The sequence below is a fragment of the Choloepus didactylus genome, chromosome 3 (genome assembly GCF_015220235.1).
Source record: "Choloepus didactylus isolate mChoDid1 chromosome 3, mChoDid1.pri, whole genome shotgun sequence".
NCBI classification, from domain to species: domain Eukaryota; kingdom Metazoa; phylum Chordata; class Mammalia; order Pilosa; family Megalonychidae; genus Choloepus; species Choloepus didactylus.
Window position 1 is genome coordinate 160,390,292 of NC_051309.1, and position 19,061 is coordinate 160,409,352.

Consider the following 19,061-nt stretch of genomic DNA (forward strand, 5'->3'; position numbering starts at 1 on the left):
TAGGGACAGATTAGTATGAATCATTTGCTGTACTAAACAATAAAAATTATCCTGTTTTAAAACAAATTATTGATTTTACTTTGGATTACATGTGTAATATTCTGAGAACTCATGGAACATTAGAAAATGAAGCTAGTCTGTCAATATATTTGTCATAAGGATGTGTTGACCATAATTCTAAACTTAAACCACTTTCCACCACCAATCCTGCCTAAGGAATCTGGCTTTCTGAAGAGACAAGATGTTTTACTTAAATTGTTTTTTCCTAGTAATGTTGCTAAGGGAAGGGAAGAAGAAATAGCTTTAACTCGGTTGACACAGCCTTGGGATACAGACATCCATCTCCCTTCCATATAGCTTTTACTTGTCATCAGGCTGCCAGTCTAACAGGGTAGGAAAGAAAAGTAAACAGAAATGGAAAGCAAAATAAACAGCAGTCTTGAACCCACTGGAAACAATCCATAAAATAAAAAATGCAATCTTGACTTACAGTAAAGGGAACTTCTTGAGCTGTTTTTATAGCTGTATTTTATTCCATTCCCAATTAATCTGGATCTTCTTAGAGACTGCTATTGCAACCCAATCTTATTTACCCTAAAAATCTTTTTTGTGAAACATTTCTCCAGCATATTGTGCTGGACATGTGCTATGTGACATCATCAGGCACGCCCATTCTGTAGGCCCATACAGAGGCAATTTCAGTGAAGAAGTAGGCAGCATAAGTCCTAGGATGCCCCTGTTCTAACTTTTCCTAAGACAGTCCACTAAATGTAAGTTATAGGGGCTCACCTTGGTTGAGATGGGTAGCTTGTTGCTTGCCTTGGCTGAATTTGGCTAATCTTTTACATTAAGTTATATGCCTTGCAAACCCAGGTGCACCTGTCTCCAGTGTCTTGGTCTGTTTTACAGCCCTCTTCTGGCACTATCTAATGAAAGCTATAAAAAGAGAATGTTTCCTTTCCATTACAACAGCAACAAAAATTTCAAGAATGAAGCCATGAAAATACCATACCACCACACAGGTCCTTTCTTAAGAGCAAGTCTAAAAGCAGTTAGCAGCAGACTATCACATCAGGTCAAACAGCATAGACATCTTCTTTAGATGTAACATTTGAATTATTGTCATTAAAATAAATGAAAATTTAAACATAATTTCTTAATGCCAGTTTTTTTACCTGATATAACTGTTTAGTTATGTTGATATGAACTATATATTTCTGTTAGACTGAGAACCAAGATATGTTTGAGTTTTTATATACTCTAACACAGGAACATAACTGAAGAGATGTAGCCATTCTTTGATATTTGTCAGACATGTTATTTGTTTACTAAATCTGCCACCTGGGTGGTGCACCACGGGCACTCCCCGTGGTGATTCCCGGCCGACCCCCGGGCTGCAGCGGCCTGAGGCAGGGCTCTGTACCAGGAAGTGACACCCCCTTGTGGGCCCCCGAGGACGCCTGGATGGGGATATGGTGGAATTAGATATGTTTATATAGTACCCTTGGTGTACCTGGACCTCATGGAGAGTAAAAGCTGACATGAAGTAAACTGTGTGGGATTACCAGAACTCCAACTCATCAGCTTGTTGGTGCTGAGCTAGAAGGAGAACAGTTACAGACTGTGGTGCCTACGCCCATTGGTGTGTCCCTCAGCTGTAACAGGATGAGGGAAATCGTGAAGGCATCCTGAAATTTGCGGGGTTTCCCCATGCGATGGTTAGGTTCATGTGTCAACTTGGCCAGGTGATGGTGCCCAGCTGTCTGATCAAGCAAGCACTGGTGTAACCGTTATTGCAAGGACATTTGTGGCTGGTTAATAAACCAGAAGGCGGGTTTATCAAATCATCAGTCAATTGCTTACGTCTGTGGCTGGTTACATCAACAAAGGGAGTGTCTTCTGCAATGAGAGAATTCAATCAGCTGCATTTAATCCAATCAGTTGAAGACTTTCAAGGGAGAAGAGAAAGAACTTTCATTTCCTCTTCAGCCAGCCAGCCTCTTCTGCCAAGTTCCTCTAGTTGACAGTTCATTGCCTGCCCTACTGAATTTGGACTCGTGCACCCCTACAGTTGCATGAGACACTTTTATAAAATCTCATATTTACAGATATCTCCTGTTGGTTCTGTTTCCCTAGAGAACCCTAACTAATACACCTAGATTTGCCGATGTCTTTTACTTTGGCCATAGTGGAGTCAGATTTCGCAATAGTCTATTAAAAACTTACTGATGGATTTATGACCAAATCCTCAGAATATTTTGCTTAGAAAGTGGCAGCTATACTTCCTGATGCTTATTTTATTCATGCAAAATTGGATTTGAGCCCGATCAGTCTGCTTCATCTTTCATCTCAGAGATAGTCGGGATTGACTTCACTGGTCCATTCCATAGGTTTTCTTTCTGAGGAATAAAACTTTCCTAAACAGAAAAATGTTTTTTTGTTCAGAAACATAAGGTAATTGCTCAGGAACATTCTTAATCTGGAGATAGTGTAATTATAGTCCTATACAGGTTTATGACAAGGATATGTTCAGAGGCTGGAATGCACATTTCTCCTGTCAGCCCACACTCCCAGCTGCCTCTTTGTTCACTGCTGCCACCACTGGCTCACTGTTGTGTCTGCCATCTCCTTCCTTGACTCAACTCCCCATATGCCTTTTGGCCAATATAGCTAGCCTGGAATGATATTTCATAAACACCTTGACACCTAGAGGGTTTGCTTCTGTCTGCTTTTTCATCTCCCATTGTATATCAGAACTAATGGAAACTTACATGTCTAGGTCAACAGGGACCAGAGAAGTGCTACTTACAAGAGTACTGAGCCTTCCCTTCCATCCTGATTGTCACCAAGAACCCTTACTATTATCATACCTGGAATACTACAAGAGAGATGGTGTGGAACAGTATCAGCTTTACAAATGTCTTTATTAACTAAACCCAGTTATTCCACTTTTCTTAGTCTCTCTGAATTAAGTTGTCCAAACTATTAAAAATTATATGCATAAAGATTTTTCAAGTAGCATTACTAGTAATGGCTCAAATTATAAACTGCTTAAAAGTTTAGGGCAGGGGTCAGCAAATTTTTTCTGTAAAGGGCCAGAGAGTAGTATATTAGGCTTTTCAGGCCACACAGTCTCTGTCACAACTATCCAACTATGCCATTTGTGGTTCAAAAGCAGTCATAGACAGTGTGTAAACAAACGAGCATGGCTGTGCTCCAAGAAACTTTATTTACGAATATGGGGGTAGAGGGGTCATAGTTTGCCATCCCTGGTCTAGAACAGATAGTAAAAATTTTAGGCTTTGTGAGCCATATTTGAGCTCTATCACATATTCTTGCTTTTTTCTTTGTAAACTTTTAAAAATGTAATAACTATTTTAGCTTGTGGACTGTACAGAAATAGAACCTAGGCCAAATTTAATCCATGGTTCATAATTTGCCAACCCCTAGTCAAGGGAGGTAGTCAATAAATTTGTATACCCGAAATTAGTCATGAATATTATGAAAACATGAGAAAAGGTTATTTAAGTTAAAAAAAAAAAACAAAAACAAGATAAAGAAGTGTATGATTGGGTATGATTATGACTACCAATAACACACCAGCATATACTTTAAAAATGACCAAGTAAAATTGTTAATTCTGGTCACAGTGGGAGACTAGGCAGTAAATGGATGACTTTGTCTTTTTGCAATATTTCAGTTTTTATTTTGGATATCTAGACCCAAGTCATAACTAATGTTTCAAGTATTTTTTAGTATGTATAAAGAGGAATAAGATACTACCATAACAAGAACCAGCAACTTTACAGCCCCTTTCATTATCCAGTATTCCCCCAGCTTAGAGAACATAGGCACACCAATCTAATGCCACCACATTCTAAACTTGCATCTGAGTGTTGCTAGACCCCAATAAAGATTTCAGACTCAGCCTGCCAGGGCAATTGATTTCCAAAGAGGTGGCACTCTTAACTGCCCCACTTGTTTTTAACACCAAGGCTTATGAAGATTCCTAACAAAGTCAGTGGTTGGTCACTGGCCTAGGGAAGAAGCTAAAGCATTACTCTCCCTTGACCCAGGCAGGGGTAGCTCTGACTCTTGTGATCACGTTCACTAGTCCAGATTGAGTAGAAGAAAAAAGCTACAAAAAGAAACCCATATGGAGAAAAAGAACATTTTGGGACAACCTATAGTTTCTTTGGTTCCTTGCCATTCCCCTCTTTTTTCCATGCTTCCTTATCCACCCCCTCCTCTCCTTTCTTATCCCCTTCCTTCATTTAAATATTGTCATTCACACACTTCTCAAATTATTTATCTCCTGCTAGAAACTCAATTTTAATATTGTACCATTCAGAATCTGGTCAGTTGTACAGATTTCCCCATAAGGTCATCATCATACTTTTTTTTCTTTTTACTGAAACAATTCATATTCATTGTAGAAAAAATTATGAAGTATATAAAAAGTAAGTGGAAAAAAATCATCCTCACTCATAATGACCACTCAGAGGTAACTGATGTAAATGTTTTGACATATGACCTTACAGAATTTATATCTATGTATGTTTATATTTTTTTATTTTTTATATATATATTTTTTAAAAAGCCCTTCTACACATACTATTTTGTAGGCTTTTTATTCTTCATCTGTCACAAATATTTTCAGTAATACACAGTACAAAATTGTTCTCCATAAAAAGTATAGGGAATTAGACATCCAGAACAATAATGTTGTAAGAGAACAAGGAAGTCCTCTGTGCCCTTCAACTAGATTTCCCAGTTGTTAATATTTGTCCACACTTGTTCTCTTTCTGTCCACATAAACATTATTTTTGATGAATTATTTGAGAGTAAGTTGCAGACATCACAGTCTTTAAATGTCTTAATATTTAAGCATGTAGCTGAAGAATAAAGACATTCTTATATAACTATGGTAAAATTATTAAGTTTAGGGAGTTTAACATTGATACAATTCTATTATCTAATATATAATCCATACTTATATTTTTACAATTGTAAAATCATTTTAAATTTCATTTTGAAACAAAATTCAATCTATCCACTGTTTGTTTTTGTCTTAGTAAGTGTCAGTTCCTTCACTCATTGTGTCATTACTCTCCAATCATGGTGTTCTGGTTTGCTGAAGCTGCCGTTACACAAAATACCATAAATGGATCGGCTTTTATAAAGAGGATTTATTAGATTACAAATTTACAGTTCTAAGGCCATAAAAGTGTCCAAACTAAGGCATCAACATGAGGATACCTTCAATGAAGGAAGGCCAATGGAATCCGAAACAATCTCTGTCAACTGTGAAGGCACGTGGCTGGCATCTGCTGGTCCTTTGTTCTCAAGTTATATGTTTCAAAATAGCTTCCTTCAAAATGTCTCTGGGTTTCTGTCTCTCTTGGTTTCTGTCTTACAGCTTCTGTGCATCCGTGCTTGTTCTCCCAGGGCGTTTCTCTCTAGGCATCTGGGGGTCCTCTCGTAGCTTCTCTGGGGCAAACTCTGGGCTTCCTTTCCAGATGTCCTTTTGTCTGCATCTCCCAGCATCTCCGAGCATCAGCCTCTGTGTCAGCTCTTGAACTCTCTTAAGTACTCCAGGAAACTAATCAAGACCCACCTCCAAGCACATTATCTAATCAAAAGTCTCACCTACAGGTGGGTGAGTCACATCTCATGGAAACACTCAGTCAAAGTTCTACCCTAATCAAAATACTAAAAGTCTGCCCCCACAAAACTCCATTAAAGATCATGGCTTTTGTGGGGGGCATAATAGATTCAAACCAGAACACATGACTAATGGCCTTTAAGACCTTTCCAGAATTTGTTTTGTTTATTGAAATGAATTTTATAATTCCTAACAACTTGGTTCTACCATCCCCAACTTTTTTTTTTTTTTTTTTTTTCAGGTACAGAGCAGTTGCCTCCTGGAGTCGTGTTCAGGGAATTGGTATTCCCTTGATCACTGCCATCGAAATTGTCTCCATCTGGATCCTGTCCTTTATCCTGGCCATCCCTGAAGCAATCGGCTTCGTCATGGTGCCCTTTGAATACAGGGGTGAACAGCACAAAACCTGTATGCTTAATGCCACATCAAAATTCATGGAGGTAAAAAAGATAAATCATGGAGGTACTAATGCTTAAATGAAATTAATTGGAGAGGGAAGGAGGTCTTCATTGACACCTCACCATCTTAAAATTTCACATCTCCACAATGCCACATGTGGTTTATCCTGTCAGTTCAGTCACATATTCTTCAGTTGCATGAAAAGTAGATGTTAAACCAGTATTTAGTTTCTTGTATAGAACACAATTGATCAATATTTTGTTTTTCAATCTAATATTGTAGCATGACTGTGGACATGACTATTGTTCTGTACCAAACATCTAAGAATCTGAAACAAATTTACTAAGAAAGAGGGATTAGATATACATGTGTATATAATGTTGTTTGTTTTATAGTAATACGGCACAATCATTTCCATCTGACAGACATGCTGATGGAATGTTCATTGCTCAGTCACATTTTTTAAAAAAGGAATTTACTAATTCAAAGGAAGAAATAGTACTTATATGCACTTATATTAGTAGAGAAATTGTGTCTACTATACAAATAATATAAAATTGCTGGACTTTTAAAAAAAGTATTTAGTTTACCAAATTCAGTTGTTCTTTTAGTACTCCTGCCCACATTAATGTTTCTCTGCAAAGTTTAACTACCTGATGGAGTGTATTAGGAAACATGTTCAAAATGCATATTTCCTCTGCAAAACTAGTTACATGTGGACCAAGGAGGAAAACCAAAGGGATAGCTATTTCTTTTAAATCAGCATAATTTAATGTTTTGATTTAAGTTTTTGTACAGCTCAGATTCCATGTGTAATCATTTATAGGCATCCCAAGGTATGTTTTCCTGACTTGGAAAATTCACAAAATTAGTGGTTTTATAGCTGACCAGTTATCCTGCTTGGAAATTGTTTTAAAATTAAAAGTACTCATGAAACTGCCAAACCTTAAAATTGAGGTCCTCTGTTTATCTGCTGCCTTTTTTTAAATGAGGTCAGTCTCCACAGTAAAAAACAAAGTAAGTAGATAGTAGTAAAAGGTTATCAAAACTGAGCAGTATGATGTTCTCACAAACATTGAGGACTGGCAGTTTGGTATACCGAGCCCTCTGTCCTGGGGCTTGCCCTTATGGAGCTCATTACTGCAAAGGAGAGGCTAAGCGTGCTTATAATTGTGCCTAAGAGTCTCCCCCAAGTGCGTCTTCGTTGCTCAGATGTGGCTTCTCTCTCTAGCTAAGTCAACTCGGCAGGTGAACTCACTGCTCCCCCCCCACGTGGAACCTGACTCCCGGGGTGTAATCACCCTGGCAACACAGGATATGACTCCCGAGGATGAATCTGGACTGATATCATGGGATTGAGAACATCTTCTTGACTAAACGGGGGAGGCAAAATGAAACGAAATAAAGTTTCAGTGGTTGAGAGATTCCAAATGTAGTCAAGAGGTCACTCTGGTGGGCATTCTTATGCACTATATAAATAACCCTTTTTAGCTTTTAATGTACTAGAATAGCTAGAAGTAAATGCCTGAAACTATCAAACTGCAACCCAGTTGCCTTGACTCTTGAAGATGATTGTTTAACAGTGTAGCTTACAAGGGGTAACAGTGTGATTGTGAAATCCTCGTGGATCACACTCCCTTTATCCACTGTATGGATGAATGATTAGCAAAACAGGGACAAAAACTAAATGAAAAATAGGGTGGGAGGGGGGATGATTTGGGTGCTCTTTTTTACTTTTACTTTTTATTCTTATTTTCTGGTATAAAGAAAATGTTCAAAAAAATAGATTTGGGTGATGAATGAACAACTATATGATGGTACTGTTAACAGTTGATTGTACACCATGGATGATTGTATGATATGTGACTATATCTCAATAAAACTGAATGAAAAAAAAAACTTAGGCAGCATGAATAAGTAATCTAGATATTCCAGACTAAAACGTTAGAGAGAAGAGGCTCAATATAAAAAGCTTCCAAATAATCGGAGCTGGACAAAATAAAATGGGCTGCTTAGTAAAGACCAAGTCTCCTAGATAGAAGTGTTTGGCAGAAGGTGCTACCCTTCAGGCAGGAGAGTCTTAGAGGGTTTCAGTAAAGGGTATGAGTTTGAGCTGATAATTTTTAGATTTCAATCCACATTTTAGGATTCTCTTTCTCCTCCTGTCCTTTTTTTCTGCCTTTTTTTTCCACTCTTTCCTCCTCTACTTTGCTCTAACTTAGACTGACAGGCGGGACCTCACACCATTGCTAATGACATCAGTTCAAAAGAAATGTGTGACCCCTTTCTCTAGAAGCCTCTGCTGTGGCGAGGGCAGGGGTCTGTGTCCCCTCCTCTCCGGGGTCAGCTTCCAGACCTTCAGAGCTGCTTCCGGGTCATTCTCACCCAGCAGCACACAGGAGCACAAAAGAAGGGAGCTGCTCACTTCAAAGAGAGCCCTATCTGAAGTTTCTTTTAAGTTCAGAACTGAAATCTTTCCACAAAGCAATGTAGATAGGGAAATATCTGCTTAAAAAGATCTGAATAAACCACCTCCTCTGGGAATCTGCACTCAAATTGAGGGTAGAATTCAGGAGTCTATGAACCTGAACAGGGAAAAATTACACGTTTATTTTCATGAACTTCTAACTGAAATTTATCTTTTCCTTTGATTGTCATTGCAGGCAACATACCACAATAGTATTTAGCAGTACCTGTGACTTTCTCACTAATAAAAATAGCAGGCATCTTCACTTACAATTTTTGCATAATCGCAAAATGCCATATATGCTTATCACAAGTCATTGTTCCACCACGCTGCTAGATTTGTTATTTAATTTGATAGTAAAGAAACACATATAGCCAAACTTTATTTTTAATAATTTAATAACTGTGTGTTAATGTAGTGTTTCTTTTATAATCTTATGCATTTTATTTTATGCCTGTAAAAGCATTATTTTCAGAAGGGATTATAATTTCCAAAGAGATTGTGGCATAAAAATGGTTAAGAATCTCTGCCTAGAACTTTTTTCTCAGGAGCCATTTATAGATTATTTTAATTGACATGTTATAAATGTAGCTCTACAGGCCTCTTTCTATATTCAGAAACTGCCCAGTATTTCACAGAGCAGTATGATAATTTTTTACTGTGGAAACTGAAATATTACAGGAGGCTGCATTATCCTCAGTAAATAAACAATCTGAAGAAACAGTATAAGAAAAAGAAAAGCATATTTTCTCAAGTCAGTGATTAATGTAGTGGAAGGAAGAATTTTTATATCCTTTTCCAATTTCCATTTTTATGGAGTATTAAGTTTTCTCCTTAAAAATAAAAAAGACATAAAACTGAATTATCCTCGTATTTACAAATCCTGCCCACAGGGAGATAATGCTAAATATGCCCTCAGATAAGGTATTCTGCCTTAGTGGTTTCCAGGTGGCAAGTATTAAGAGCTCCAGAAAGACTACAGTTATTTATGGCTGGGACTGGCTGGCTGCAAGGTCACATAGCAGGCATACCAGGCAAAGGGTTAACATCCAGTCACCAAAGCTACACAGATAAGCCATTCATAACCTTCACCATTTCCAAACAAAATGTTCATTTTGTACATTTTGACCACAATAGTCAAAAGTAAACCAGACTCGACCAAAATTTTAAGACTCATCAATAAATAGATAAAGATTTATTCTGTATGCCTCAAAATCACGTTTTGGAAGCTCTGGAAGGGAATTATTTTTATTGATTAGGGCTCTTCCATTGTGAAATGGAAACTAACGCCAGTTTATAAAAAGTATCCTTGTTGAGAGAAAAAAGTGTTTGCTTCATGTACTAATTTGATTTGAGTTTTGAGTAATTCTCCTATCCCTGCTCCATCACTACAATCACAGAGAGTGAAAAGACAAATATATCTGCAGGTGTAGAGATCTTGAAGACACCAGACGCATCGCACACTTCATTTACACAACTGTGCCTCTCGTTTCCTCTTTTCTTCACTTTACAGTTCTACCAAGACGTCAAGGACTGGTGGCTGTTCGGGTTCTATTTCTGCATGCCCTTGGTGTGCACGGCAGTCTTCTATACCCTCATGACTTGTGAGATGTTAAACAGAAGAAATGGCAGCTTGAGAATTGCCCTCAGTGAACATCTTAAACAGGTAAATCTATTAAGATAATGAAAATCTGGCCAGGACTGTTTTGTCCTTAACATTTACAAATAGACTAGCAGATTTAGCCTGGTTTTCTAAAAACAAAATACTATTTGTAAGGATTTCATTTATTATTAGGGTATTAGGAATTTCCTTTGTGAGATAGGTAGCCCTGGAGGCTGGACCCAAATAGAAAGGAACTAATAGTTTTTTTAATTGGAGAAGTTGTGGGTTTACAGAACAATCATGCATGAAATAGAGGATTCCCATATACCACCCTATTATTAACACCTTGCATTGGTGTGCTACATTTGTTACAACTGATGAAAGTGTATTTTTATAATTGTACTATTAACTATGGTCCATGGTTTAACTTAGTATTCACTGCTTGTGTAGTGCTGTTTCATGGACTTTTAAAATTTTTTTATTCTATTACCATATATACAACCCAACATTTCCCCCTTTTAACCATATTTGGACGTTTATTTCAGTGCTGTTAATTACATTCACAGAATTGTGCTACCATTGCCTCCATTACCAAGACATTTCCATTGTTCCAGATAGCAGCACTGACATTTTAAGCCTTAATTTCCTATTCCCTGTCCCCACTCCATCCTCTGGTAACCTGTATTCTGGATTCTGACTCTATGAATTTGCTTGTTCTACTTATTTCATATCAGTGAGATCAACAATATTTGTCCTTTTGTGTCTGACTTATTTCACTCAACCTGATGTCCTCAGGGGTCATACATGTTGTAGCATCCATCAGAAGTTCATTCCTTTTTACAGCTGAATAATAGTCCATTGTATTGTATATATCACATTTTGTTTATCCATTCACCTATTGATGAACATTTAGATAGCTTCCATCTTTTGGCAATTGTGAATAATGCTCCTATGAACATCGGTGTGCAGATATCTGTTGGAGTCCCTGCTTTCAATTCTTTGGGGTATATACGTAGAAGTGGGATTGCCAGGCCATATGGTAGTTCTATACTTAACTTTCTGGGGAGTTGCCAAACTGTCTTCCACAGCACTTGCACCATTTTACATTGCCACCAGCAATGAATGAGTGTCTGTCTACCTTACTCTCACTCAGATCCTTGATTCTGTGATGGCAGCAGGGTAGCCTGGCCTAATCATCTGCATGGCCACTCGACAGAGTTTTGACAATTAGATTAAGTAGAAATTATTGTGTGGGATTTCTGGAAAAGCTACGTATAGGGGGAGTGGGGGGTGGATACTGGCTTGGTGCACACACACTCAAGTGTTCTTCCCCTCCTTGCTGCCTCGGAATTGAAGATGAGAGTGGAGCTGCACATGCTGTCCTGCAAGACTGAAGGGAAGGTCAGCAAAATGGCAGAGCCTCTGACTTCCCTGGCCACTGAACCAGTGCCATCAGACCTCTGCACTGTGTGCGCAAGATAGATCCCTAATTGGTTAAGGTCTTTGGGTTACTTTGGGTTTTCTGTTATCAATCCCTAACTGATATAGTTGTCATTATAATGAAGAGAAATTAGAGAAAACCACACGAGAAGCAAGAATATTAGTCAAAGGATGGGAGTGCTTTCACTCTGCCCCAGCTCCCCCATAGGCCCAGTTGAAGGCTTTCCAGCCAGGCTTGCTCTTCCGCTGTTAGACCCTGTGACAGCTCTGAGCGAGGGAAGGGAATCTCTCCTGCCTGAGGATTCATGTCTTGGTTTTGAATCTCCATTTGGTTGAGCAAACCTCATAACCGTCCCGTATAATGAAGGTAACATTGGTCTTGCCTATCTGTGGTGGACTGAATTACATACCCTGATTAAGACATGTTCTTGGTCTTGATCTGTATTCCTCTGGGTGTGGGCCATTGTAATTAGGATCTTCTGGAGATGTTATTTAGTTAAAGTGTGGCCCACCTGCAAGAGATTAGGCCTTAACCCCCATTACTAGATCACTTTATAAGCAGAATGATATTCAGAAAGAGAGAGAGAGAGAGAGAAAGCCACAGGGAGGAACTGGAAGCTGGGAGCTTGTGGCAACCCGGAAGAGAAAGGAGAGGACATCACCATGTGATGGGAAAGCCAAGGAACCCCAAGGATTGCCAGCTAGCCAGAATGTTACTGAACTGGGAGGAAGCAAGACTGTCCAGTAACATATGAATATTTTAAAAACTTTTAAATTAAAAGTTTTCCCCTTTGAGCATGTGCTTAGAGAAAGTAACCTCTCCCTGTTACCCAACTTGCTGTTTTTCTGAGCATGCTTTCTGTGTACATACAGTGACCCTTTAAAAAGCTCTTCCTTTCTTACAGATTGGAATCCTTTATTTCTTCCCTTGGTCATCTGTTTATGTGTTCTCTGAAGCCATATCGCAGCTAGCCCAATAACTATGAAAAATTAAAGAACCCCCAGCTCTTTGGGGCTAGCAGCAATTTGTGGCAACTGCCCTGGAATCTTTGTAAATGGCTCTACTAATCATGTGGGTTTATTGTAGGCTTCCCATGCTTGTTGCTGTATGGTTCAAGTTGAGCCAGGATTACCCTTCCAAACAAACCCTGTTTTCAATCAGTTTTATTTTGACATTAACTGATTCCAGTTACAGGCAAGTTGCATTTTATGTTCCTAGTTAGGCTTCTAAATGGATTCATTATAATACTCAAGCATAATGCACACAAATGAATGGCTGCACATAATTTCTAACCTATGGTTATTCTGATCCTGTGCAGACTTGAAAGGACAAAAGCCTTCAATGGAAGGCAGTCCAGGGCCAGCATGTCTGTTTTTCAAATCATCCTTAATGATAATTTTTTTACCCTCTCCCCTCTGTCTGCAAACAATATATATGTTGAAACTACATGCCGTTAATAAAAGAATGTAAAAAGCAAAATGGTCCCAATGCTAGCTTTCTTCAGGATCAGGAAATGGAAGAAACATGCTGCTTTTGCTTTTCTCTTTTCTGTTCTCTGCCCCTATTTTGTTTTCTAACCGTCTCTGTAGCTTTGTCCATTCACTGTTGTGCTCCATTCAGACCCCTTACCTGCTATGCCATCACTATTGCTAGTTAGTTACCTACTGCTGAGACTTTAAGCTAGCCTCTTCCCCCATATACAGGCCCACCTCAGAGGTATCACAGGATCCATTCCGGACCACCACAATAAAGAGAATATCACAGTAAAGCAAGTCACACGAATTTTTTGGTTTCCCAGTGCATATAAAAGTTATGTTTACAATGTAGTGTAGTCTGTTAAGGGTGCAATGGCATGTCTAAAAAAACGTGCATGCTTTAATTAGAAAGTGACACAGGGACATGAAATGAGGACATGCTGTTGGCAAAGTGGTGCCAATAGACTTGCTCGACTGCTCGACATAGGGTTGCCACAAACCTTCAATGGTAAAAAAAAAAGCAATATCTGCAAAGCACAATAAAGTGAAGCACAATAAAGTGAGGTAAGCCTGCACTCACCCTGCACAGGCTCACGGACTCAGCCACAGTGTTGCCTCACCTCCACCAGCTCCCACCTCTACCCTGGCCCATAGCATCCACCCTGGCCCTAAGAACCAGCCTGCAGCCAGCATCCTCTCCTGCAGCTGCCCAAATCATGGATGCCAGCTTCTTGATTAGAAAGCTAGATGCAGAATTTGAGAAGGTAGAGGCACCATGAGGCAGGCCATAACCCTGGCTCTCCTTTAGGTTGTTCTTTCCCTGACTGTCTATGACCTCCTTGTTGTGTAGTTCTTTCATCTAGTATAAAAACACTGAAATTTTTGTGCTTTTGTTTTTCTCACTTTCCTTTAGCGTCGAGAAGTGGCAAAAACAGTTTTCTGCTTGGTTGTAATCTTTGCTCTTTGCTGGTTCCCACTTCATTTAAGCCGAATTTTGAAGAAAACTGTGTATGATGAGATGGACAAGAACCGATGTGAACTGCTTAGGTACGACTCTGTTCATCCTTTAGGAGTTTCCCTGATTTTCACATTTATAATACTTTCACAAAACCATCAAGTCTACCCTCATATTAACCTTGAAAATAAAAACTTCAAAGTTAATTATTTTTCTTTAACTGACATAGCCCATAACTGATCCCGGAATTTGTGCAAGCATGTTTATATCTTCCCTCTCCTCTCCTGAGACTCTGCATCAGGGCTGAAGCTAACCAAGTGGCTGATACCTCTGTAAACACCCTGCAGAACTGAAACCGCTATTTAAACAAGCATCCTTTAAAAAATTCTAACTACCACCTGTAAGAAATGGCTTCTGAGCAAGAAAACTGCTTACTTTAGGAATAAGTGCTAGTTAGCAAATTAAAAACATTATGTACCAATTATTCTACTGTATCTTCTTTTGCTCTAGTTTCTTGCTGCTCATGGATTACATCGGAATAAACTTGGCAACCATGAATTCATGTATAAACCCAATAGCTCTATATTTTGTGAGCAAGAAATTTAAAAATTGTTTCCAGGTAAGGCTGTTTTGTTGGTTTTTGTGTTTTTAGAAGCAACCAAATGAGTATATTAAGTAGCCAACAGGCACTGCTAATTGTAGTGATAAGCATTACTTTCATAAATGAACCCCTTTTCAGTGAAGTGAGAATCATATTTTGTTACCCAGAAAGAGGCTCAGATTAGCAGCATAACAAAAAAGCAATACCTATTCAGACAGCAACATATTCAGAAGTTAAAAATAAAGATGACTAAACATTTTCTTAATTCCATGACAGTTTCGTACCCTCCTTTTAAAAGCTCAAATGTGAGCTCCAGGCCACATAGAATACATATAAAATCTATTCACACTTTACATTGTCTTAGATTTTAACCAGCATCTCAACATAATGTAAACTCTGTTAAGAAAGCTCTCACTAAATTCTGTTTAATAATATATTTAATAATAGCCTCTACAAGGGAAGCAAATGGTTATTGTTTTAGAAATCTGAAGTAAGGTAATTTCATTTGAAATCTGTTGTCTTCTGGTCTTCAAACCTCCATCCAGCTAAGCCAACACACATCTTCCAGAGGCTCCACACACTTTAACCAACATGTCATTTTTCCATATAGTGATTTTCCAGTGTGTGATTTTAGCATATAGTTAATCCTAACCAGACTTTGTTTTCTTTGGCCAGGATGTTTAGCTTTAGTTCATGGCACTTATTAAGCAGGGAAGCATAGAGGTCAAGAGTGCAGGCTCAGGAAGCAACAAATTTGATTCATCCCAGCTCTGCACTTGCTGATGGTCTAACCCAGATCTGATGGTACCCCTCCTGCTTTCTCAGTTTCCTCATCTGTATTATCAGGATGATCGCAGTAATGCCCCATAAGTAGGGTGCAATTGGTGAATTTATGTAATGCACTTAGAGCAACAGTAAGTGCTCTGAATGAGTTAGTTGTCATCATTAGGGTTACAGTTGGAGGACTTGCACTCTAAAGGGAGACATATACTAACAAAAAAAAAAAAAATCACACAAACAGATGAAACTGGGATGGAAGTTTTAGCTGACGTGTTTTTTAAGTCTGCATGATAATGTTTATAAATCACAAAATATTCTGCCTTAAGAAGGACTGACTAACATCCAGGTCATAACTAATACAAAATACAAGCTGGAGTTGCTCTCATTTGCTAATTAATTGATATACATCACTGCAGAGGTGAAGAAAAAACCAAGGTACAAATCCTCAGATATTAAACAAGGTTTTGAATGGTCTTCATTAAAAAGACAGCACATCCAGAGGAAAGAGCCCAGTCTAGAGTCCTGGGTTCCAATTCCACTACTGTCTCTGATTATCCTCTCTGGGCCTCACTGTCCTCATTTGTAAAACAGAAAAAAAATAGCACCAACCCCTACTGCTGTTGTAAGGATCCAATGAGCAGGTGGTGGGCCCTGGAGAGATGTCAGGCCCCTTCCCCACCCAACAGCCCAAGTCAGTAGAGCCTTCTCACTCTGGCAAATGCCGCCTTCCCTTCCTTTCACACTTGGTGAACAGAATTAAAACGAGGAACAAGGGATAGAGAAATACTTCTTTGCACTGGAAAGGATAGCTTAACTTCTGTCTAAAGATGAAAGGCTCTATACTCCAGGTTAATGTGAAGGCTCAGAGTCTTTCCTTAAATGCGTATAAACATAGAACATTTGTTGGTGGGGAACCCAAGGCGCACATGTTCTGGTGGGAACCAGATGGTGGCTCTTGTTATTTAGAGTCTCCTTCCTTTCCAGTCTTGCCTCTGCTGCTGCTGTTACCAGTCCAAGAGCCTGATGACTTCAGTCCCAATGAACGGAACAAGCATCCAGTGGAAGAACCATGAACAAAACAATCACAACACGGAGAGGAGCAGCCATAAGGACAGTATAAATTAATATTCCTTCAAATCCTGTTGGAGAAAAATCTCACTGCAGCTGTGTCCCCGGAAATCTCTGATCCTTCTTCTCCCTTCACTGAGCCCCATTCCTGGGGGTGGGGTGGAGAGGGGCAGCAGGGGAACGCTTTCCCAAATGTCAGAGACTGGATGCGTTATACCCACAGACTCCATGACCCTTACTTCTTTCGTCTGATGTGCATGTTCCACATATTGTATCCAACACTAAAACATGGAGGGAGCTGGGGATGGGGGGAGAGACCTAAACGAAATCAGAAAGATACTATTTTTGCAAGAAAATAGAGTTCCAAGTACATATTAGCTTTCATGAGAGTTCTGTGGAACATTCCATGAGAACTTGGTCACCACAAAATTTTAGAGATTATGACAAGATTTTGTATTTTTTTAAGTGATTTTTTTTTGGCCAAATGCAGTATGGGTTTAAGCCACATTTATTAGAAGTATCATTTAGTGCCAGTATTTTTAAACTGCATAATAGCATAAAAATGATTATTTGAGTTTATTTACACACATTTTGCCAACAAAAAAAAGATAAACAGTATTCGGGTGAGCAATTAGGGTAGCATTTCTCAAGTCACTGTTTTGTGTTTAAAGCATGAATTCTAAAGCTGCAACAAATGCAGGCACTTAAAGCACAGACTGATAACCACATATGGCAGTTTAATAGCTGCTATTCTATAAATTTATAAGACTATATTTTATTTTTTAGTACTCTTTCATTATAAGAGAACTTGAAACCTATTTTTATGTCAAATTCAGAAATAATGCTTGACTCACCTAGTTCTATTTTTTACAAGCCCAATCTTTTTTTTTAAACATAACTTTTAAATATGAAATCAATATCATGTACCAAAATTTAAATGCACGTGTCTTTTCTATGCCTAAGACTTTCAGTGCAACACATAGAAGTCCAGAGCACACCTCAGAGAAAAAGGATTGAATATTTTCAGAAACTTTGGAAATTTTCATTGGGTTTCTTTGTAATAGTAGCTCTTATATATGTATGTGTGTGCCTATATATACACACACACACATTATGCATATCACCTCATATTCTCTTGATTTCTCTTAAAATGTTAAATGACACTAAGACTTTATCAGTCATTTCCTTTTCCATATAGGAAACATAATTTCAAAATGGCCGTCTGAGTTCATCATGCCAAGGAAATATAATTACCCCCAAATGTCACCCTCACTTCTCTGGGTTTCCAATATGAACCTAAATCCTCCCACATGCCTCCCATGGTCACCATTTCAAAGGGCCCACAGTGACTTTTGCTGTGCATTTTCCCATATGTTTACAGACTGTGAGTACAGCAGAAAATCTTACTGTATATATCTATATATAATGTAAAAATATTTGTAAATTTCTGTTAGCCAATTTTCCTGTGATTGTCTCTATGGAATGTACTTGTGTGTGTAATATATGCATGTGTGTGATGATATATATGGATTTAAGGTAATCTAATAATACCATCCTTTAGTTGTGCCAAAGCACATACTCTGAGTGGAATCTAGGTGATTTTTCATCATGAAACCAGCCTCAATCAGTTTAACATACCAGAATCGTCTGTGTTCATCAATCTTATAACCTGTTACGATTAAAATTGAATACAGCAGGCAGATAGCCAAAAGCCATGGCTTAACAATAAGGTTTTGTTTGGTTTCTCAGTTGGTTGGTTTGATGAAGCAGTATTTTGAGTTGTATTGTTTCCCGTGTTGGAGCAAAAGTCATTACACTTTAAAATATTGCATTGTTCTAATCCCAACTCAGTCGACAAATGGCCTGATGTTTCTGTCAGACTTCACCAGACAGATTGCTGCTGATGATAAAATAGCTAAACTCGTTTGTTTGGCTACACTTTAGCAGTCACATTTAAAATTATTTCAGGTGCTGGCTGCTTGAATTGCAGGGCTAAGAAGTACTGTTCCTTTATATGTCAGCAGCCGAATTCCACTACTTCACTGGTGCCTCACATACAGTGATATATGCCTATTATATAAGCTATAGATGCACACCGTTTTGTTTAGAACATTGTCTGTTTTTAAAGATACTTTGTTTCTTGCATATGAAAAATGCATTTTGTAAGTTCAGAGAGTGATACATTTCTGAATAACTACAAAGGCTTCAGTGTACATGTTGTTTATTGACTGGTAAGTGACCATGGTTTACTAGTGGGATCATTTCCAATCTCTACCTTTATCACATATTTCTAACAAGTAAACCTGTAAAAATGAGCCAGAAGTCAAGGCCCTGCTTTGGTAGTGGCCTGTAAGTGTAAAATAAAAGATAACAGAAGCCTCCTGTCCCTTCATTCTTTTTTTTTCTTATATTTTTTGTTAGAAAAATTATGCATAAAATACAGAGTTCCTATATTCCATCTCTCATTAACACCTTGCATTAGTGTCATACATTTGTTACAATCGATAAAAAATTAATACAATTGTTCTATTAATTGTAGTCAGTGTTTTACGTTAGTGTTCACTGTGTTGTACAATTCTATGATTTTTTTTTCATTTTTACTCTACT

General features: G+C 38.3%; 1 protein-coding gene across 2 annotated transcripts in view; it reads left to right on the plus strand.

Moving 5' to 3' along the window:
- Positions 1-18,836, plus strand: part of EDNRA (endothelin receptor type A) — a 65,442-nt gene extending 46,606 nt beyond the window's left edge. The window contains exons 4-8 of one of the 2 annotated variants that reach the window (XM_037830771.1): positions 5,907-6,105; positions 10,045-10,197; positions 13,964-14,097; positions 14,516-14,624; positions 16,371-16,511. In XM_037830771.1, coding sequence (XP_037686699.1) covers positions 5,907-6,105; positions 10,045-10,197; positions 13,964-14,097; positions 14,516-14,624; positions 16,371-16,511 — 736 coding nt within the window. Of the gene's footprint in view, positions 1-5,906; positions 6,106-10,044; positions 10,198-13,963; positions 14,098-14,515; positions 14,625-16,370 lie in introns of both variants that reach the window. The other variant, XM_037830772.1, reaches the window with a different exon arrangement.
- Positions 18,837-19,061: the final 225 nt, after the last annotated feature.